Source organism: Apteryx mantelli, chromosome 3 (genome assembly GCF_036417845.1).
Source record: "Apteryx mantelli isolate bAptMan1 chromosome 3, bAptMan1.hap1, whole genome shotgun sequence".
Taxonomy (NCBI): Eukaryota; Metazoa; Chordata; class Aves; order Apterygiformes; family Apterygidae; genus Apteryx; species Apteryx mantelli.
The window spans coordinates 112,820,827-112,843,994 of record NC_089980.1 but is presented as its reverse complement, the minus strand read 5'-3'; the positions used below and the strand labels follow the sequence as shown (position 1 = coordinate 112,843,994).

At 39.2% G+C, this 23,168-nt stretch overlaps 1 protein-coding gene across 1 annotated transcript; it reads left to right on the top strand.

Annotated features, from left to right (window-relative positions):
- Nucleotides 1-2,643: 2,643 nt before the first annotated feature.
- On the top strand, nt 2,644-22,417 carry LOC106493231 (elongin-A-like). Its single transcript, XM_067294601.1, has 11 exons — nt 2,644-2,721; nt 10,744-10,800; nt 12,657-12,769; nt 13,888-14,581; nt 16,040-16,139; nt 17,003-17,167; nt 17,499-17,596; nt 18,394-18,574; nt 18,994-19,117; nt 21,978-22,096; nt 22,231-22,417. Exons 1-11 carry the CDS (start codon nt 2,644-2,646, stop codon nt 22,290-22,292), a joined length of 1,791 nt encoding a protein of 596 aa, XP_067150702.1. The 3' UTR covers nt 22,293-22,417.
- Nucleotides 22,418-23,168: the final 751 nt, after the last annotated feature.

Below are 23,168 nucleotides of genomic sequence, written 5' to 3'. Positions count from 1 at the left end.
CCAGAATGAAATCATTGACGTTAAGACCCAGAGGGGCAATGGAAGGGTGGGCATAACATCAGAGAAAGGGGTAGATACTAGTAAGTTTGTATATATATGTCATTTTAACCATATTTAATTTGAACTGTGTTACTACCATTGTAACTGAACTAATAATTCTTTGATAAGATTGCCAATACATCAATTAGACTAAAAATAATTTCTTGACTTTGCATATCCCATGTTTTCCTTTCGCCTATACCAAGATTTTGAGTGCAACACACTAGTAGGAGTTCAAGCAACCTATTCTGTAACTTGGATGCAACAGATTGGTAGCAGTTATGCCTCCTTATTTTTGGGTGAATGTTTTAACAATTAAGTTACTATCTGAAAGACAGATAACAATAGTTCCACCAGCAATATTTGAATGAAATGTTTTTAATGAAAGTGACTGTCATTGATATATGTTGCACTGAATTCAAGGCTATCTGGCACTGGCATGCAGAAAAACTTTGAGAGCTTAAGTATATTGTAGCTGTCTACTGATGATGAAATACCTAGGTAGTGAAGAACAGTTTTGACAGACCTTGCCAGCCACATAAATTTTATCTAACGTCAAATTTATGTCATGGGATTTCTGTGTTAACCTGGACCTTAAGCACTCTTCTGTGGCTGTAAAGTAGGAATTGTCTAGCTCACAGACGGTTTTTGAAAGTAGCTCTGCAGTCATTGGGAAGCACTCAGACATTGGTAGGTAACCTAAAGGTACCATAGGCTGGAACTGTGAATGCACCTGGGGAAGTATCTCTACAACAAATGCTGCTGTGTTTGCCATGGCAATACCCATACCAACTATCACGTGGCCAGCATGGATTTATATCCATATCAACTGTCACATAGCCAGCATGGATTTTAACAATTAGTAAGATGTGGACTAACAACTCAGATACAGACCCAGATTTCCAGGAAGCTTACATGGCACATGTGCAATTTCTGTTACCTGTGCCTGATACCTTTACCTGCACATTAAAATTGCAGTAGTATGCCTACAGGTGCTGGTCATATCCTTGTTTGCTTGGCCTCCATACACTTACACTTGTCATTGTGTTTATCAGCCACTAAGCAGCCTTACAGCCACAAAGACAACAGAAATACCACAGACCTTACTAATATCAGCAGATAACTGAACTTTGTATGAGCAAGTGCAAATGGCTCTGATGCTAACAACAGTCCCACTTCTCATCTGGTGTACCTCTGGGGAGCAGAAACTCATGATGCTGGCACAGCCACAGTGATGGACTTACCTTGTTGCTCTTTGCAGGATAAAAATAAATGGCATGGTGTTTCTTGGGACAGGCTGTTTTTGTCCCTCTGACTCAGTTTCACAGACACATTTAAATTATAACCGTGCTTGTTAAATACTACACTGTATATTTAAACAAAAGTAAGATTGAAAGAAGTAGAACAAAGAAAAGCACGTACTGTTACTACTTACTGATGGTTGATAGCAAACAACCAGGTCAACTGCAATTACCACTGTGACACTCCCACAAGAAAGAGGTACTTTGGGTAAGATCATATAGGCTTTGTCTATACTAGTAAGACAACAGGATCAGAGCTCAGGCCAAGGCACTGAGATGTAGCTGTCCATATTGCTTATTATCAGGGTCCCTGGCATGGTTTTGGCCTCAGCTATCAAACACAGTCCCAAATAATCCCTGGGCAAAGTTCAGAAGTTAGCTTGTGCCAAAGGCCCTTTCCAATGGGCAGTCTGGGGGCAACTGTGTGCCCTGGAGGATAACGTGGTCTGACAGTCTGGGCAAGGCCAGCCTTCACGGGCTGCCTCAGGGCCAGAGTGGGGCCAATGGCTGTTAGCTGATTAGTGTAGATGAAGCACTATGAACCCATTAGGCAGCTCTCCAGCCTCTTCAACGTGCTGCACACTGTAAGACTGTATGGATCACCATTTCCTCCTACAAACCAGTGTCTGTGAAAATGTGCTTGTTACGCTCCCTGGGCTCTCGTTGGCTAGAGCAAAGGACAAACTTGCCCTTGGGTTGGATAGCTGGCATAACCAAGAGACACCCAGGGCCGTGGCAGGGAGAAGAGACGGCTTGTTGTACTGCTGGTGATGGTGGTGGGGAAAGTAACACAATTCAAAGAAGAGCACTTCTCCCCACCTTGCTCTTCTCCCAGGAAAAATACTGTGTGCACAGACCAGCCAGCAGAGATCTGGGACAGGAGAGGGGAAGGACAGATGCTATGGAGACCCCTCCGGGCTGCCAAACACACACAAACAAGACTGTGAGGGTGGCGAGGCGGACACCAAAAGTACCTCCATGGCTTCTGGGAACACATTGTGTGCGGACATGTGTTAGCAATTTCTTCCAAAAAAGGGGGGGGGGGGAGAGGGGGGGACGACGCAGGGGAACGGGGCAGAAAGCAGTGGAAGGAAAAGAGAAGGTATGAGCACCCCAGGCACCGGCAGCACTCCAGGACCAGGGGCCGAGGCGAGGCCGGCGGGGCCCGGCCCTGCCCTGCCCTGCCCTGCGGCGGGGGGGCAGCGGCGGGCGGCGCCGCCTATGGCGCGACGGGCGCTACTACAAGAGCGGCGGCGGGGGCGGGCGGCCCGGCCGAGGCGAGGCGAGGCGAGGCGAGGGCGCCATGGCGGAGGGGCAGAGCGCCACGCGCAAGGTGCTGCAGCTGCAAGCGCGTCTCGACCGCGCGCAGGAGCCCCGAGAGGTACCGGGCGGCGGCCGCCCCCGAGGGCACGGCGGCGGGGAGGGCGGCCCCCCGTGCTCCGGCTCCGCCTCGAGCAGCGGGCCGGCCCAGCGCCCCGGTGCTTCTGCGCGGCCGCGCTGGGCACGGGAGGCGTTGCTCCCCCTCAGGGGCGGCGCGCGCTCGTGGCGCCGCAGCGTGCGCCGGGAGGCCGTTAACAGCTGTGGTGTGCGCCGCGCGCGGCCTCGCTCCTGCCGCTGGCCCTGCGCGGCGTGCGGCGCGCTGGAGAAGTCAGGCTGGCCTGGAGTGCGCCCTCCTTTGTAGTGTTTGGCATCCCCGCTTCATGGCTGTGTGGATTATATGTGTATATACATACCCCCCCACACACATACCCCCACAGCAAATGTTGAGTGAGGTATGGGTAGAGTTTGGTGGGAGGGTTTTTGGAGGGTGGGAGTGTGGGGGGGTGCTCACCTAGCTGAGGTCCCGCAATTTCTTCCTTAGTTCTTGCTGCTTGGCTGCGTTGAGTACAGAGGGGGATCTTTTTGCTGAATTTAACTAGTTGAATGTGCTATGTCCATAAGGTGCTGCTAGTATGTGTTTTAATGAAATCCTGGTTCCTCTTGCTGGCTGTGACAGGTTTTTGTGGAGGCACTCTGTGAGCTGATTTTGAAAACTTTACTGAGGTCACAGGTCTCTGCTTTATTTGCCCCCTGGTTATGACCTGGAAGGAGTCAAGGAATGCTAGATGGTGTTCAGATTGTCTGTGATTATTTTCCATGTTGATAAGTGCTAAAAACTTCCTTTAAGTAACCAAGAATTCCTGCATAGAATCAGATGACAATAAAAAGGGCTACTAAAAGTAGATATAATGTCATTACATCTAAAACATCCTCTGCGTAACAGGCACTGCTAGTTATGTGTGCAGTCCTGTCAACCTGACTAGAAATGCAAGTCATAGCTGCTGAGGTTCATAAAAGCTTTTCTTCATGAAATAGGTGTGTTTGTTTGTTTTAATGGCGTGCAGCGAAAAGTGGGAAGTGTCAGATCTTGCATTATTATTCTTGGTACAGGAAGAACAAAGCTTCTCTTATCTCTGAAAGAAATTAAACAACCTGTAGGACAGCAGGACTGCTCGGTAGCTGCAAGATCTAGATAAGGCATCCTTGAAACAAGCAAGCATCGGGTGAAAGATGGACCGGAGGGAGCAGCCTAAGGAAGCAGTGCTTGACACCAGTAGATACACTGGAGAGAGGGCGATAAGCACAGGCTCTGGGGAGGGAAGGCTACCCGGACACTGCGTCCTTCACCGGCCACAGTATCTGAACAGCAGCCCATCTCTTACCTGAAGGGCAGTAAGCCCCAAATTTGACTTGCTGTTTATTAAGTTATGTTTGACTGAAGAGAAGTGGATTCAAAAGGTACTGAGGTTTGAATTCAGTTGGCAAAATAACAGAATACGTTTCCTGTGACAGATTTCTAAGATGTTGGAACTTGATACAACTTTGTGAAGGCAATTTGGAGGCAGAGAGCAGCTGTATGGTTTAATATTCATGGTACTTGATAGTTAATAAACTTGAAAAGCTTAGTTATTACATTCATATATACTGTTTGTCTTCAAAGTGTGTATGCATATACATATATATGAAATAATGATTTTTTTTCTTTGCCAATAATGCTTTATCTTCACAAATGCCAGTGTTGTAGACTATAGTTGTCCTAAATGCAAACATCTGTGCGCAGTTACTTTTTCAGATATTTTAATTTGCAGTTCAGCAAAACTAAAATCTTTTCTTGCACTACAGAAATGATCAGACTTTACAGTCTTTAGATTCTTTAATACTTGGGGTTGGTGTTGAAATGCCATTCTGAACAAAAGCAATTGAAAGGGAATGGAGAGAAACAGTTCTAGCAGTAATTAAGTTTCCTAGGTGATTTCAAAACAACAAATTTCAAAACACATCCAGTTCATAAGTGAAAATATAAATACTGTGTTGCAGATGTGGCTTTATTAAGGGAGGAGACACAGCTTTTCTGTGGTATGGCGAAGAGCAGGTGCTGCATAAATTGGGACTAATGGTGGTGCTGCAGCACTTCTACTCTCCCTGGTAAAGCTGTATCTAACAAAATGGAAGTAGTTATGGAAAACGGGGGCTAGGGAACGGAGGGAAAGGGAGAAACTGGTAACTGTAAACTGGCAGACATGAAATGCACTGTTAATAAAAAGTAAATCTAGTAATAAAAAAATCTGTGATTCTTTCATTTAAAGACTATGGGAAGTGTTTTAAACACATGTGCAAAGGATAATAAATAAATAAAGTATGTAGGTAAGTGTTGATGTTGTCAAATATTTCTGTTCCATACTTGAGAATAATCTTTGTCTAATCTTTTTACTTTATTAATAATTACTAAATACTTTCTGATCTGACAATAACTAGGAAGGATGCAGAATATCAATTGCTCATGTTGAAAGGTTCTTAGTATGTAAAATTTAATAGCTGATCCACTGAATTTTCAGAGAATTGACCAAAGAATGAACAGAATTAGTGAGTTAGATACTTAATGAATTTCAGGATATTAGGAAGGTTTTGCAGGACTGGAAAAATGCTATAGTGACGGTGTTTATTCAGGCAAATGAAATGATCCATGTCACTGACATCAAAGTAATACACTGAGCAGCTTCACAATTGTGCATATAAGACAGCGGGTGTAGAACTAAAGAATGGTATCATGGTCCATGCTACTCGGTGAGACTTCATGTAGCTATTCTTGCCAAATTCATCTTAAATTGTATTCAGCTGACAGCAACTGTCATAAATACACTGAAGTCTTAAGGCATTTGACTTCTGTATGATGTTGATTACAGTAGCAATGTATGGACCTGATGAAATATACAGAATGGATTTAAAATACACTCACCAAAAATAAGTGAGAATCCTCAAAGAATGTTTCTGAGGGGAGATCATGCATCTGTTCTTGACATGATGTAGTTCAAATCTTTCTTCATTTAGAAGAAAGCAAGCATTGTAGGAAATGTTGCAAATACCGCAGTTATTTGTGTCAAATGAAGAGGACTTCTAGAAAACAACCTTGATCTTGTGGTAGGCTACATTCATTTCAGCAACATGCATTTTAACACGGCTCAGTGGAAAGTCACAGCTAGGAGCCATGAATCTAGGTCACTCAGGATAGGAGACTGTATTTTGGAAAGCATTGACTCAGAAAATTATTTGGAGCTCTGATGTATTACCAGTTGAGCACGAAATTGCAGTACAATGTAGTGGCTTATGGAATAAATGCCATCTTTGGGTAGCTTAGCAGGGTTATGTTATTACTACTATATAGTAGTAGAGGGACAATCACAGGAATATTATGTCCTGTTCTGGGGACTGTTTTTTAAAAAACAATGCTGACAAGCTGGAAAGATTTTCAAACAGCTACAGAATAACTATAGCTCTGACTAGCATAATTTACTTAAGCTAAAGAACTTGGTCAGTCTGTTTAACCTTAATGGCAAAGAGGTAAAGTATATGATCAGTCTCTAAAATCCCTGTGTTGTATAAGATGTTTGAAAGGAGAAGACTCCTTTGTTTAGTGGAAAGAAATAATGAGATTCAGTAGCTGAAAAACAAACCCAGACAAATTTTTAGGGAAACCAGAAGACTGGCTTTTGCTGGTTGGGGTGTGTGTGTGTATATATATATATATATTTTTTTTTAAGGCAACTGAGCATAGGAAGGACTTGAATGTGTTAGCTTTTTCTAACCTGCTGTTTTCTAAGACTTGATATCCTTTCAAAGGAGGCATCTATCTCAGCCAGATGTTATGGACTTGATGTGGAAATTGCCTGGTGAAATTTCATTCTGTGTTACAGAAGAGAGCAAGCTAAATAATCCTGAGGATCCATTCTGAACTTGGACTCTGAAAGTTGTTGGCTCTAAGTGGGTTGGATGTATACTACCTTAACAGCCTCAAGGTTCTCAGAATCATTAAACGGCTATTTCATTTTGCAGTTGTCAGGTATCTGTCTTAGAACTGAGGGAAATGTCATCTTTAATATTAAAGCTAAACAAATACCTTCTGTCTGTTAGAAAATGGATTTACATATATATAATACATGCACATATATGTGTGTGTGTTTTTCAATATATATAAAAATAACATTCAAAGGATATTGAATAGTATAAAATATTGATGCTGGGGATCAGTCATGCCTAGTCCAGACTGAAGATGCTTCCTCATGTGATGTGGAGAAGGCAAAAGTAACTTTAAGAGATATAACCAGCTAGTGAGCAAGGAAGAGGAGGGAAAAAGAGGAAGGAAGGAAGGGTGGGTAGGTGATGTTATTGTGGTGAAACATTCAGTCAGTCCCTTGATCACATGCTGCCTGAAGACCCGTCTCTGGTGAATGGGTCCCATCTGTCCTGAGGGGTCTGGGATCAGCTAGAAAAAAACAGGAGACTATACAAGACTCTGGTAAGAGAGGCAGCAGCAACACTAGAGCAGTGAGAAGAGACCGAACTTGAGGCACCTGGCATCTGCTGATACCATGAATCTGCCTTCAGTCTGGACTCTGGAAATCTGTTTGCTCACATGCTTCTTACCTGCTGTTCATTGCTATTGCACTCTGCTCTGCAAATGCCTGCCTGCTTTTCCTCCTTCCCTTTGTCATAGGCTCAGGAGTGAGATATTATCTTTGTTTTCTGTCAGACCAGCATGTATGTGCCTGCTCTGTTTGACAATAAGACTCCACTTGTGTTATGTCTTTACATTGCCTGAAGACCTGTGTCTTGGGCTTGACTTGAATGCCATTTATGGGAAAAATAACAGTTCTAAAGACTTTGAATCATCCCCTAGAAATCAGGAATTTGAGTTACATAGAACAGTTCAGAAATCATAGAGGTAACTTAAGTTCTTCAGGGTTTTGTAATCCTTTCCATTTCCTTTGTAAGTTTTTCCATGAGAGTATAGTTGATAGCAGTATGTAAGATAAAATAGTCTTAAAACCATCAAGGCAATGGAGGATTTAATATGTATTGCATGTATATGGAAAGACTTGAGGAAAAATTACTGGCTGCAGAAGAGCCAGGAGGACTACAACTTTCATGCTAAAAGGAATGGTTAGAGCAAGGCACCTTAACAAATCAATCTTCATGTTCTTTTTGAAAATCTGCTGCTAACAGACTTTGGATAAATTACTTTCTCTGTTTGCCTCAATTCATTCAATAAATGTAATGATGCACCATATGAATATCATGAAAAAGAAAAATCCTTAGAAGTTCAGGTTTTACAAGGAGCTTTAAGTTTCAGTGAAAAGCTTTACTATGTCCTATACTTCACAGTATACCTTTTTGTGGCCTTCACCAAAGTCTGGTAGGTATTTAAGCTTGGTATTTGCACTTAAAACCCACTAATCTTCCCGAGTCTTTGACAGAGAAATCAAAACTCTAGGAAATTATATAAATACAGAGTTTCTGAACTATTACTGAAGTTTGTCACAAATTAAATTCAATTGTTTCCAGATTGTATCTGTAAGTTTGGTTTCTAAATGCCAAGTGCTCTGACATCAGTAATTCTTACTGACAAGCTAGATACTGGCATTTACATTTCCCATTTATAGTACAAAGCAAATGGAACTATCTATCCTTTGGTGCTCCCCTACATACATAGCTGCTGATATCATTGCAGACTAAGCTATTCCCAGCTTTCTAGAGGTCAGGATCGCTTCTCTTAAAAGGACTGTCATAGTTTCTGATCAATTCTTTCTAGTTTATTTCTAATGAAAACCTCTTGCTTGTCTTTGCTAAATGTAATGTATTTCAAAAAAAGCAAAGCAAATAGTGTGTTCTTTGGCTTAAATTTTGAAAGCTTTGTCTTTCTTCAAAATGTGTTGACCTGTCATCTAGGTACTTTTGTAATTTAGTCTTTTTTGAATTTGTATGAGTAGTTATTGCTTGGTACCTGAACCCATCTTAGAGTCTTCTGAAATGAACTCAGCTTTATAAATTAACTTAGTCAAAAACCCATCAAGAGGAAATACTCAAATCTTCCATTCTCTTTGTAGCTTGGTCAAAACATATCTTTAAATATTATTCTTCCATGTCTAGTATTGTCCCTGAAGGCTCTAGAGTTATTCCTCTGGTTTGCACTGCTTGAGTGGCCAGTCATCCTCTATAGCAAAATACTTCATTTTGACTACAAAATAAATGAATGTGTGTAACTTTTTTCAATTGAATAAAAAATAAAACTGATACTGATAACTTAGTTTCTAACACTTGTGACTACCGTTATGAGCAAATGTGTTTTTGCCTACTTTTTTAAATGTGATCTTTGCATCACTTTTTTTTCTGATGGGAGTTATTTAGGAAAAAGTCTTCAGTTCAGCTTACAACATACATAGTCTGTATCTGTGAAGTGGCTGGTAGAAGTTAAATGTTAAGCCTGTATTATCCTCAGGAGGAAGAGTAGATCTCTTGAGATGTAAAATAGGTTTTAACTTTATTATATATATTCTTAGTACTACTGTCTGGTTCAGGGAATACCTTATTTTTAAACAGGAGATGAGCAGAACTTCACACTTTTTTGTGCTGGGTCCAGAATTTTGTTCAGGAAGGTGCTTTGTTTTGTTTTTAATAGGAAACCTGCCATTTTGTAGTTAGCTGCACTTTTTGAAGAAAGCTGATTTTTTTCAGATGAAACATCTGGTCCTGAGTGAAAGCCTTACTGTTATAGCTTTTCTCATGTTTTCCCAGGCTACAAAATACTTCTCCTGCATTTCTTTAGACCACAGAAATGGTATTGCAGAGTGAATGATTTGCAGGAAGAACTGCATGCCAGAAGTGTGGGTGGAATCCCATATTTTACACTGAATTTCACTGTGTACACTAGGTTCTACTTTTAATGTGCTATAGGTACTTCAGTGAAATTTAGAACAGTAGTGGAGAAAAATGTCCCCATAACACTATTTGTAATTTGTTTCTTCAAGCTTGCTGCTCAGTTATTTTTGTACCTCTTCCACCTCCTGCAACACTCTTTCAGAAGCCAAATCTAATATGATGAAAGACAGTTAATCTGTTATTTAAGTTATCATAGCTGTTATTATAGCTAAAAAGTTTCTGGGTAGTCTTTTTGCATCCTGGCAGGTCCCAGTCATTGCATTTAGAAATGGTAATGATCTGGAAAACTAGAGTAATATCCCAGACTTTGTTAAAGCCCTGTGAGATGCTTTTACTTGAGTTGCACATTAATTCTATCCTCTATATAGCAACTGAGAAAAGAATTTTGTGAAAGATGAGGCAAATTGCTTGTGTGCAGTGACTGAAATTCCTGTGCTGTGTACTATCAGATTGCTGAAGAAACTTGTACTCTATTTAAAAGTTAGACTTTTTTTATTAACAAAATGCTTTTCATTGGAAGCTGAGCTGTTCCGTATTAGAAAAATACTTTTCTGATTTGCTTAAAATGTTGTGTTTTTTTGTTTTGTTTTGCTTTTGGTAACAGATGTGTACTTTGTCAGGGTGAAACAAAGTAGCTGCTCTACCTTGATTTGTTTTTGTTAATGTACAAATAAAGTTTCAGAACTTTAACTTCTATTTTGGGTTATTGTAAACTGATTTCCCCAAGGCTGTTTTGTCCTTTCTTGGCCGTAACTGAAGAGGGGATGGATTGGGAGACTTGCTGCTTTTGCATGGTGCTGCTTCTGCGTAATGCCACTCTTGACTCAGTTCTGTGCCAAGCAATGGTCACCGGTAAACTAGGTGTGGAGGCATGTACGCAGTGTGTATTATGGGTTTAACATAATCTCTGCAGTGAGACATTTGTAGTTTCTGGTATTATTGAAATCTGGGTAAAGTAGAGCTGTACTGTATCCCAGCACAGATTTCCAGCATTGCCATTAGGTGCAGTGAAGGAATGCTTACCTTTTCCCCAAATTACTGGATGTTACTCAACACTTGAGTATTTTGGGCTGAACAGATGTGAATGAGGATGAAAAACAGGATAGAACATTAGATTTTTTTGAACAAATATTCATATGTTTCCTTCCAGATTATAAAAACACTTAAGGGACTACAGGATTTGGATATAACACTGGACATTCTAGTGGTAAGTGACCAGTGATACATTTAACTCCTTTCTTAGTGTAAAGTTCAGGGGTCTGCAATCCCAGAAGCAGTGAGAACTGTTGCATTTTGCAATTTTGACTTTTAATCATGGCTCATTTAGAGCTCTCCATAAGGAACCATGGAGCCTTTTCCAAAAGCCAGCTGGAAGCTGGGCACACGATTTGACAAATGCAGCATTATGATCCCAGGGGTAGTACTGAACAGGGATCTGAACATGTAGAGAACACATTGCTTCTCAAGGTTGGTTTCTTCTCACTGTAAAACTGCTCTTGAGTCAATGTTAAAGGCAAAACAAATACAGATGATCCATGCTTTAGGTCAGTGGCTAAATCTTCTGTCTGTATCAGCAGTTCAAAATTAGTTTTTTATTTAAAGAGCAGGCATCCCAAATTATACATCAAGAATATTTGTGACTTGCTTGCATCATCACCCAAGCTGTATGCTATCAAATCTTATATTAGAAATCCTCACACTTGTCTGGGAAGCTTTTTGGTTATTGTGGAAAATGAGTCTATATTTTGAGATGAAGTAAAATGGTATTTCTAGTGGTTAGTTCTTCAGGGAGGAAGAGAAAAATGTGTGAATTAAGGTATTTTGGCCAGCTTATTCTGGCAATGGCATTTGTCTGCCTAAACTCAGAGTTTTACAGGAATCTAGCAATGCTTGCATGCTTTTATTAGAGAATGAAGTAATCTCATTGCAATTAATTGTTTAAATGGCAAATAATTAATGTTCCTGGCAGATTTGCATGTTATGATGTGACAGACTATGATGGAAGCTTTCAAGTGAGGTACAGGAAGGACAGGTGTTTTATAATTTAGAGTTCCACATAATTTTAATGCATTTTTTTAAGAACATAAATTAAATATCCCACATGAATAGTTTTAGAAAAACCTCCCACCAATGCTCTTGCATCTATTTCAAATAGACTGAATTTCCAAACAAGTATTCCTGAAATTACATGGAAGCTAACTCTCCTTAAAGTGAAAATATTTGTCTAAGGCCCTAAGGAATTCACAGGAATATCTTTCATTAGTTGGCAAGAGCATTAATAGGTTGCTATTGACTTACTGAATTCCACAGGTTGTGTGTTTCTTAAAAGTGAGAGTTTGTGAATCAGAGATACTTACTAATACAGGTTTTAAAAATTCACCTGTGATATTTGCATACCCAAAAAGTCTGCAGGACAGCTCTGCTTGGACACAACTCAGTAGAACAAGGCTTGAAGACATGAGGATAATGTGAAAATAATAGTGCTGGGGAAAGCAGAAAATGAATGTGATGAGTTTTAAATATCAAGGTTTTGTCTATAGCTGAAACTGTTTAGTCATATGAATTCCATTTCTCTGACCCCTCTCACCATACTAATCCTGGATGCATTTTATATGACAGTACAGCCAGCATAGATGCTCTCTAACATGCTAAACTAATCCATTCAAATTCCCTTTAGGCTTATGCAGGTATAATCTAATTCACTTCAGCAGCATGCATTTTAAGTCCTACTTCTGTGAACCTAAACATTCAAGGCAAGTGACATTCCTGAAACACATGCGTTTAATGGAGGGGAATAACTTTTAGTTTTATAAATTACAACTGCATTTTGTGTTCCATAGTTTGGTTTTATACATGTGTGTGTATGCATATGTATATATATATGTGTGTGTGTGTGTCTGTATCTTTCAGTTCTGTTTGTTTGCAGTATAGAGTGTTTGTAATCTCATTAGCTGCGTTAAGACTTCCCTGACTACTAGGCTAAAACTGTTTGTAGCTGTTTGAGTTTTATTGGGATATTAATCATGATTTATTCCCCCATCTATCTTGCACTGTCTTCAATAGGAAACTGGCATAGGCAAAACAGTTAACAGTTTTAGGAAACATGCCACTGCTGGGAATGTAGCTAAATCCCTGGTAAACCAGTGGAAAAAACTTATCCCTCCAGAAAGTGAAAGGTAGGTGTGAGCTTACTTTATTTTTTCCCCCTTAAGTTAATTGTATTACAATTTTCCTAAATTTTCCAAGTTGTATTTTGTAAAGTGTTTGGAATGACAGCTATGGATTATGACAAATGCATAAAATGAATGGATGAAGTGAATATTTATAATAAATGTTGGAAAACAAATTAAAGTATTCAGTATGGGTCAGTTAGCCAGCCAACACTTGGGCTTTAACTGCTTCTTGATCAGCAGGAGTTCTTAGACCACAACTGGCATAAGTAAAGTCAGTGATGGGCCCTGCTCTTTAGTTCTGTAGGGATATAAGAATTTTCTTCTTGGCAATGAGGTGGTGGTTAAATGAGGCAGCTCTCTAGTGATTTGGTTATATATGGGGCTTCTGTAATATTCCTGTTGATTGTGGGGGAACTTTCCATGTTGGAGCAGCTGCACTGAACAGATGAGATTTCATCTCATAATGAAACAGCCACCACTGCCATCATCAGGTTGACTGTGCTTTAGATGTTTTGCAGTCCTCTTGAGGACAGTATGAGGCAGCTGAGCTAAGGAAAGTGTGACTTAGATTAACTTCAGTGGTGCATTTTAAATCCAGAGTTGTTCAAATAATAGGAAAGTGAAATCCCAGAACCTGTGATAAGCAAAGCGTACTGGCTGACACAAAACCCGTATCACCTACACAGCACTTCGTAAATTCTGTGCCACCTAGCCATTTTGCGTACCATCCCTGTTATAAAACATTCAGGGAAATTTGTGTAAAAACAGTGGACCAAGGCAAAGTTCAAGACTTTGTTCAAATAATACTATGTCAGATATTTCTCCTACTGATCTTTGTATTTCTCCTCCCCTTTTCTAGTAAGGAGCACCCAAGAAGTTGTCCTGTGTTTGTCTTGCTCTCACTTTTTGTTGCAGTAGTTGTTGGTGCTAGACTCAAGAGCTGCTTCTCTTGGTTTATGTGCTAATGTGGAAAAACAGTAAGAGCACAAGAGAGCAAAATTCTCTGCCACACTGGTTTAATGCTTTTAGTTTGACTAATGTAGGTAAAAAGATTGATTCTTCTTCAAGAAGTTACCTTCAGATTTAATAAGGGGACCTTCCCCCCCCCCTTTGTATTGCAGTGGTCACAGAGTTAAACAAAATACTGAAAAAGAGAAACATGAGACAAAATCTTCCATTTCCAAGGAGAATAAGCCTTCAGAGAAGTCCAAAGCATCTGTACTGGCCTCCAAAAGCTCTTCCATTTCTAAAAAGTTGAATAAGGAGCATACTCGTATGGAAAACAAACACAGAAGTGGAGATTCTGAGTCTCAAAAAGAATGTGATAGTAAAGAATGTAGCAGCAGTGGTTCTGAGCATGCTTCCCGGAGTGCCAATCCTAAAGCTAAAAAAAGTAGCTTTAAAGAGACAGCCTCCACAGACAGCAAAAAACTTTCAGAAAAGCAGCATTCCGCTGTAACCAATAAAGACTTATCCCACCTGAAGGAAAAAACTAGTAAAGGTACTTCCAAACAGAGAAATCCTAAGCATGTGAGGAAACCAAAACAAAAACTTGTCATGAGAAACAAGGCTGAATTACCTAGTGATGAGGAATTTGAGCCCCCTACTATGTCTTTTGAATCTTATCTTAATTATGATCAGGTTACAAATAAAAGAAAGAGGAAGGCTTGTTCTACAAGTAAACAGCCAAAGAAGCACAGTGAACAGAAGAGCAGCTCATTAACACAAAAGACTTCAGAATTTCCTCGTGCAAAAGAGGAAGAAGAAAATGTACAAAAATCTGAGGATGATCAGTCAGAAACTCCCAGTAAAAAGGTAAGCCACTGCATGGTTTGAACTAATGGCAAATAAACTGCAGACAGATAAACTCTCTGTTCTCCTATTTTCAGTGAAATCCAACTGTATTTATTTTAAGCAACAGATTGCATGGTTCTGACATGTGAGCTGCATGGTGATTGCTAATAATTACAGATAATTGGGAACAAAAATGATTACTGCAAACCAGCAGTATACGATATTTGTCATGTATTTTAGGATGATTTTGTATGTGACAAATAGTCTTTTCTCTGATCAATATCAGCTAAACTGCTTTTTAACTATAAAGTAAAAGTGCTTAAGTATGGAAACCTGTACCCTTCATCCGTTCTTGGACTAGTTTGGTTTGTGAATATAGCAGCTGTTTGACTGTATAGCACAACTATTTTGTCAGATGTGGGGTTTTGGCAGCCAATGATAATGTCTGTCATGGAACGAAACAGATTTTTTTTTTTCCTTTAATGCATTAAAATAAAGCACAGCATTGCTTATAGAAATAGCTTATGCATGTTTTTAAAGTGAAGTATCCTAGTCCCGTGAAGTAGAAGAAGCTTAGGTGGCTCCTCTGAACTGAGGCAGATCTAAGCACATTGAAGAGACCTCTAAAGTCTAATAAATATATTTTATCCTTACCATGATGTGATAGCTCCATGCTTTATTTATTGTGGAACATCTACAATCTGAATATGATACCTTCTGTCCCAAATCGAGAAATATTAATGTAGAGGTTTGATCAATGATATTCCAGCATAAACTGTTTGAGTAAATGATATCTTGGATGTGTAAGTAATCAGGAAACTTTTCAAGGATATTGAAATGAAGTTCAGGGAGATGCAACCCAAAATTTGCAAGTGCTTACCTTAAATAAGGCCTTGGGTGTCTTCCAATTTATATTTTGCACATAGTGCTGAGCATCTGTAGTGATCTGTACTTATCATGCTCCCTAATTCTAAAACTGTTTTTTAAGGGAAACAGTTGATAGTTATCTGTGAAATGTGTAGATTAAATGGCTTACCAACATAATATAGGAGACCTGCTAGAAACAGATATAAAGCTGTTTACTTTTTTGTCATCTTCTTTTGTGACATTTAGCCTGCCTTTAAACACTTAACTGTTGTTTTGTCGTCTTTCAGTTTTGTCTTGTTCACTGCACCCCTCTAACCTCAGTAATGGTTTAGCTGAAAGCCTGTTAGCTGAACACATCTGTTCCGTTCTTTAGTCCCCTCTTATGCACGGATTGCAGATATCCCACAAAGTTCCTTTTGTGATGTGGTTTTGGCAAGTAGAGAATGAAAGGACGCACTGAAAAGTAATCCAGTGAGTAAATATTAGTGCAGAAAAGCAATAATTCTGGTTATCCTAGGTAACTCTTTTGGATTTGCTTATGTATTGTATATTTTAAGCCTTAATAAACTCAAATTTGGAATGGTCAAGTAATGTTTCCTTGACTGTATACAGGCCAAGATGGCATCCCTCCAAGATCTTCTTAATACTCCACTGCCTAAATTTCTGCCAGGCATCTCAGTCTCTTCTCCCCCATATGCTGCTGAGTTTAAAGGTAAGTTGTATACAAGGCTGATTAAATGTTAAACATACAGTGCAGTTTTTACAGCTTTGTCTAGGGGCAACTTTATCCTCTTTCCTAATAAAACATATTAGCTCATCTTTCCGTGTTAAAGGAATACCTGTCCTTCACTTGCTCCCATGTAGACATTATTCTGAATCTGAAGGGAACTATAAAGGCTTCCTCTTACAGTCTGCTAAATATGGAAATGTTGTGAAAGGTTACCACAGTTGTAGAGAAGGTATAGATAAGGTAGCCATTCTACAGGCTCCTTCTAGCTTTACTTCTTTCTATATCTTGTAGCAGAGGTAGCATTAGTAGAAATTTGCTTAGATAAAAGATATACAGAAAGCTTCAGTTGTAGCTTCAGCATGGGGACTTTATTAGCATCCTTATATGTAGGTGTCAAAGTGCTGGTGACTCCACTTGCAGCTTCTGTGAGGTTGCAATGGTTTGACATCACTCCGATCTTGAAATATGACTGCTATTGCAACTTTAAGCTGCTCTAGGATAACTCAGTAACATCAGTAATATGCTGCAGATTGGTAACTAAGGGTCCAATCTAGATGTGAATACAACTTATGTAGATCTGAATTAACTTGTCTAAGGCTAGTTTGGTTAGGTGCAGCTTAGTTGTGCTGTAGGTACTGTCTTGCTATTAGAAAATGATGAATGGACTTCTGTAACATATAGTATATGTAAAAGACTAGAACTGATGCAGTAACTTCATATTCCAAGGAAAGTTAATGTACCTGTATCATACCAGCTGTGTTTCTCTCAAGGCTGAAAGTGTAAAGCATTTTAAAGTTTTCAGAGGTAAAAAGCCCTGTCTGATGCTTTGCTTGTAACTTCTCTAGCACCTGTTTTAGAAGCACCCCAGCAAGTCAGTGAGACAGTTCAATTCACAGGACGGAGACTGAACTCTAAAATGCAAGTTTACTCTGGCTCTAAAACAGTCTGTCTTTCAAAGATGCTTACACTGTATGAACAGTGCATCCGTGTGCTTCAAAATAATATTGACTGTGAGTACTTTAATAAGGGCTTTAACAGGTTGTTCCTGAGTGATCAAGAAATTGTTTATTCCCTTGGATCAACAGAGAGGGGAGGAGTACATATCAGTAAAGATGGGGGAATAGCAATTCAAAGATGCTTTCTCTATTATCAGATATCACTGCTAATCAGTATATAATTGCTGACTTACAAATTTTTTCATCCCGTGACTTCAGAACATGTGTTCTGTTGGGTGTTTGCTAAAATAAAACTGTATTTTTATTATCTTTAAACTGTTAGGTAAGTGGTGTTACCCATTTAGTAAAATAAACATGATACTGAAATTACTGTCCTTCTTTGTAGCACTACATGAAGTAGGAGGCGTGCCCTTTGAAATTCTTGAGCCTGTGCTAACGCGTTGCACACCAGAGCAGTTGTTTCGAATAGAGGAAAGTAATCCGGTAACTCTTCCTTGTTAAATTCAGGGCACCACAAAGGATGCTGAACATCTTTTTCTGCCTTCTTTGCACCACTTCTGATAAAGATTCTCCACAGGTTACACTTTTTCTGCTCTGTATATTTATTTCTTTGAATTCAGCTATCATTATCAAGCCCTTCTTTCTCCACTGTCAGGGTTTAAAGCATTTGGGAAAATCATTAGTGGTTACTAAGTGAAAGCCAGTGTGGGTAGAAAAGTATTTCTGTTTCTAAAAATTAAAAAAAAAAAATTGCCACTGAAATAGCTAGGGAAGGCATGGTAGAACAAATCTGTTTTCAAATTAAAAACTGTTAAGGCTGCAAAGCGTATGAATCGGGAAATATTTTTGGTGAGATTTCATGCATGTGGTAGGCCTCTTACCTATGATGTTAGGACTTCAGCTCCACAATGTCTTTCAACATTGAGGTTCTGAGCATGTGATGCCTCTTAGTGCAAGTCACCCACTTCTCTACATGCCTGAAATTGAGAGCTGCTGTGGCCTGGGCCTGTCCTAGATACCAAAGTCTAGCCTGTAAGCATGGCTCATTAACTCAGGCATAGAGCTCTGCTCTCTGAAACTATGTAGTTTCTAGACTGCAGTCAGCATCTCTGCATGGCATTGCTGTACTCCTTGTGGATGTACCAGTGAGTCAACACATGCTGTGGGTTTTGTTCTGCACCTCTTGCCGCTGGGCAGTTGGGCTTTGTCTATGAGGCAGGTGCTCCTCAGAATATTACTTTTAAATCTTTGATTTTAAAATACCTTGTGTTCAAACCAAGACATTCACAGAAGAGTCAGACCACTTGTGGAAGAAACACTGTCAGAGGGATTTTAAAAATGAGGGCCTCCTGGAATATGAGTCTTGGCGTGAAATGTACTTGAGGCTCTTCAATCAGAGAGAAGAAAAACTGAAGATGCTTACAAAAAACATTCTCTCAGCTCAGTCTGAGAAACCAAAAGGTAGAATCTGTTGGTATTTCTTCAATTTTCAAAACCCATTTTTTTCTGCTATTCTTGACACTTACTATGTAGTGTTTAGTGGTTTGTTTGCACTGAGAAATAATGCTATAATTGTAGGAGAAGACATTATGCAAGCACGCTGTTTCTTTTAAATTAGAAGTTGCACGTAATGTATTGTGTTAGTGCATGTGTTTATTTTAATACACTCAGCGTGCTGTAGACAAATCTGACCTTGGTTTAGAATAAGGATTCTGTATTGCATTCTTATATTGTTGCTATAATTATAAATATCCAAACTAGTTAATATAAAGAAAGACTGTATGCAGCCTGTATACAACTTGCCATTGTTCAGTTACTACTTTAGTACTGGATTCTGCTTTCCTGAGTGAAAGACATGTAACTCCTTGCTTCTGTATTAGGCCGTCAAGTGAAAATGGCTTACATGAACAGTGTGGCAAAGCCACCCAGGAACATTCGGCGGCAGCAAGAAATCCATGGGACAGCAGGATCTGTCACTCAACTTCATCCCATAGAGAAGTACAAGTAAGTGTTCTGTCTGGTGCTTTTAATTTAAGATTACATGTTTGTCAGCACGAAAGCTTGCTAGCAAATTATTTTTGAGGTGGTAAATAGCGCTCTCTACTTCTCTTTTTTTTTTCTTTTAAACGTCAAGTGTCAGTGCTGAATTCATCCTTTCAGAGTGATCTCCAGGTTATGTTAATGCCACTTGACATCCTGGGGAGATTCCAGTTTTCATGTTCTGTATTTATAACCCTGTGTAGTAGTCTTGCATGTTCTACTGATCTCATAAAATCAGCATCAGCTGTCCAGAGTGAATCTCAGCAACTGTTAATATACTTGATCATGGGTTTCTGCTTTGGCAGCTTAAAGGAGAGTCTGCAACAATCAGTAGCGATAGCAAACACTTATCACTGAAGGAAGAAAAAAATGATTCCTCAAATGTTTCCTTTGTACAGCACAAATATAAGTTTTCCTTGTGACAGACTACTTCAGGAGAGTTCAACAGTCATGGGAACCAAAGCTGAGATCTAGGACTTATCCAACCATCCCTACAAGCCTAACAAACTCTAAGAGGATGGCCTCAATAGGAAGACACCAGCTTCTGCTTCTTCTTCCTTTCCCACCTATGCAGTGAGAAGAGAGCTATTTTTATTACTGTTTGTATATCTGCTCTCATCAGAGGGAAAAATCAGCAGTTTAATTTAAAAGATGCCATGGGTTGATGGGTTCATGTGCCGGCAGTTGGACTAGAAAAGCTGTGGGGAGTCTTCATACTGCCTCAACATGGATATCTTAAGCTGTGGTCGCTCATTCTGCTATGTCTGCTGTAGAGTGTGGTGCCCTACCTTTTCCTGATAGCCTGTGGTTGTTCCTGTATTGGCATAACTGCTCCACAGCTTAGCTCAGTTAGAATGATGCCTTCTGGGGAAAACAGAATAAATCTGCTTTACTTTGAATTGAATTAGGGAACAGTTATGCAGGCTGACAGACATGTGGGCAGACGGCTGGGAATGAGGAGGATAAAACTTAGCTGTCACAAAAATGCTGCGAGACTGACTAGTATAGCTGAAAATGTCAGCAGAGTCATTTTAAGTAGCTTCTGACCTCACACTGCAGGGCCTGAAGTTGTGCTGAGTAGTTGCTCTTGTGCCCCATACTGTAAACTAGATAACTGAACTGACCTGAGTTTATTGGGGGGGAACTACAAAACCTTGGGAGAATGTATTTAAGAAAAATCTGCTTGTTTCAGAAACTTGATTTACAGTCTAACAGCTTTCTTTATTGGTCAAGATAAGAGGGTTGTAAGTGGTGGTACTAGGGCAGGAATAAGAGCCTGGATGCAGGAACTTCTTGAAATCAACTTTTACACCATAGTTTGTGTAGCAGCACCTTTAGATGCCTAAATTAGGAAGCTTCTTTCCAGGCTGTTGCTATTATCAGTGAAAAGATAATTTCCCCAAAGTGATAGCTCTTAAGCTATCTTCAAGTTAGTCTTCTGCTTTCAGTTGTCCTTTGGGAGGGTGTATCTATGTGCAGAAGGACTAGCACTTCCCATTTAAGTGCTTAAAGTACAGTGTAAATACCCTTTTTGCTTCAGTGCTGGACCATCATCTACTCAAAGCCCTGCACAGTCTTCTCAAACATGATAAATTAGAAAGAACTGCTGTTGTGTGAAAGAAGCCATAAGGAGGGTCATTGCTCTGCCTTCTTGAGAAACAAGAGTTTGTTCAGGCACAGTGAGTTCATTGCTTTGACCATACCCTCTGTAAACCTTCTGTCAGTTTTGCAGGTTGTAGGATAGCTGAAGTCTTCATTTATCATGCTGGTCTCACAGGAGCAAAAAAGGTCCTGTGGCACATGTGCAGATCGCTAGTTGTAGTAGGTAGTTGTATTTGCAGTTCAGAATGCAGCAGTATACATTTATCTGGCATACGTTAACTGGCAGAAAATTTTAGTGACTAATTTTGAGGTGTACAAGGCTGTCCAGATCAGTGATGTGATCCTGAGACAGTTAAATGCTGTGTTTGTTAAACTGTCTTTAGCAGTAGTCATCAGGTCTATGTCTGAGACTTTCTCCATCTTTGTTCTGTTGATTGAGTACTCTAACCTAATACTTAGGGCTAGTTATTGTGTATTTTTCCTAGACATTCCTAACTTTAAAAAGCACAGAAAACTCATTGTGTAAATTTGCCCTTGAGGGGTAAATGACTTGCAATAGTTGTTAATTAGCTGCTGTATTTTCATGTGGGGAGACAAGTGGGGGATGAGTTGGATTCTTTATATGGCTTTGTATTTCTAAGGTGATAAGTAGCTAATGCAGATTAATTTCAACCTAAAAACATCTGTTCTGGAGGATGTAAAAGGGGATTTCAGTCAGCGCTGACAACATTGCAATAAAAAGAAAAGCTTCCACTTTGCATTGTGGACTCACCTTTTTGGCAGATAGCTTCCTTAGTCGCTGGTTCAGCTGTGTTCAAAAAGAAAAATAAACATGCAAAGAACAAACACAGGTCATAGGAGAATCCATTATGAATCACAGTGGTATTACTAAACATTTTACTGGCTTGTCACAAATTCTGATTATTTAGTTTTTAAGACAAGAGACTCATCAAACTTAATAAATGAATATTTGTGTAAGAAGGGACTAGATGACCTCGTGAGGTCCATTCCAACCTGATTTATCCTATGATTCTAAATGTAACAGTGGTCACAAGACAGACTTGATAGAGAAGAATACTGTCCTCAGCCTATTAGTATGAGCTATAAAGTCTCGAATTTTTGTGACAAGTAACTAACTTCTATTTTTTTTCAAAAAATGAGCTAGAGCAAATGTTAGTTTAATACAAAAAGCTAACTTTTTTCCATTTTCCTGTTTTAAAAGAACAAGGATTCCAGAAATCAGAGACAGATATAATACTTCATCAAATTCAAACTCTACTAGCAACAGTGGAAGTTCCAGCTCAAGTGGAATGACTCAAGATGGGAAGAAGCCTGTAAAAAGTAAATGAATTTTCTAAAATTATCAAAATAATTGTTTTAACTCACTGACTATTAATGTATGGTTAATATTTATGCTAATGTCACCTTAAGTCACTTGTAGCTATAATCCTAACTGATTTTTTTTGTCATTGAAGGAATTGCACCAATTATGAGGAAAACTTTGAAAGCGTTCAAGAATAGAGTTGGACGACGATAAAATGAGGCTATGTATTTGAAGCTTATGTAAATAATGATATATCATGTTACAGCTAATGAAATTTAACTAGTTAATGTAAATCTCATTCAATTTGCCTTTAGTTAAAAATAGTTATGAAATGTTTCAGGAGCAAGTGATTTGCAATAAAAAATCACCTCCCTGACTTCTTTCATATTGCTGCTTCCTTCTGATTCATGAATGAGGAAAAACTGAATTGAAATGAGGTCAGTACACACTAGTGACAAATCATTTGGTGTATACTTTCACAGATGCAATCTTTCTCAGTTTATGTACATATTGCATAAGTTTCTGATAGAAGCACTTAAGCTGGTGGTATATTTTGCCAAGGTTAAAACAAATCTCGTAGGAGTGGTCACAAGGTGTACATAGGTATAATTGCAAAGAGATCTAGCTGTCTCTAACACTAACTTTTCAAAACGTTTTTGTGCATTTGTTTCACTAAAGGTTTCCACTGAGACTTCTATATTTTTCTTTTTAATAAAACTGGAGTTGGTTGGGTTTTAGTTTTTCTCTTCCAGAAAGAGGAAAGACTGTCTTATAAGACAATCTTAGATGTGCAGCTTTACTTCTGATCTGCTAGAAGTGGGCTGCAAAATCCCTGTATTCAGGTACCAAATACTTCTAGCCCACCTACTTGACTTAGACCTACCGATTTATGATACAGACAATGAGCCTTTAAAGGAGAAGCTGGAGAAGTCAATATGTTAAAGGGGTCCTTTGGAAAGCTAAACAAAAGTGTTTTTGTGGTGTCTGTGTGGTGTTTTTTTTTTTTGTTGTTTTTTTTGTTTTTTTTTTTTTGAATAGAACTTTAGATGGTTTAAACATACGGGATTTATACACAGCCTGAGTAAATAG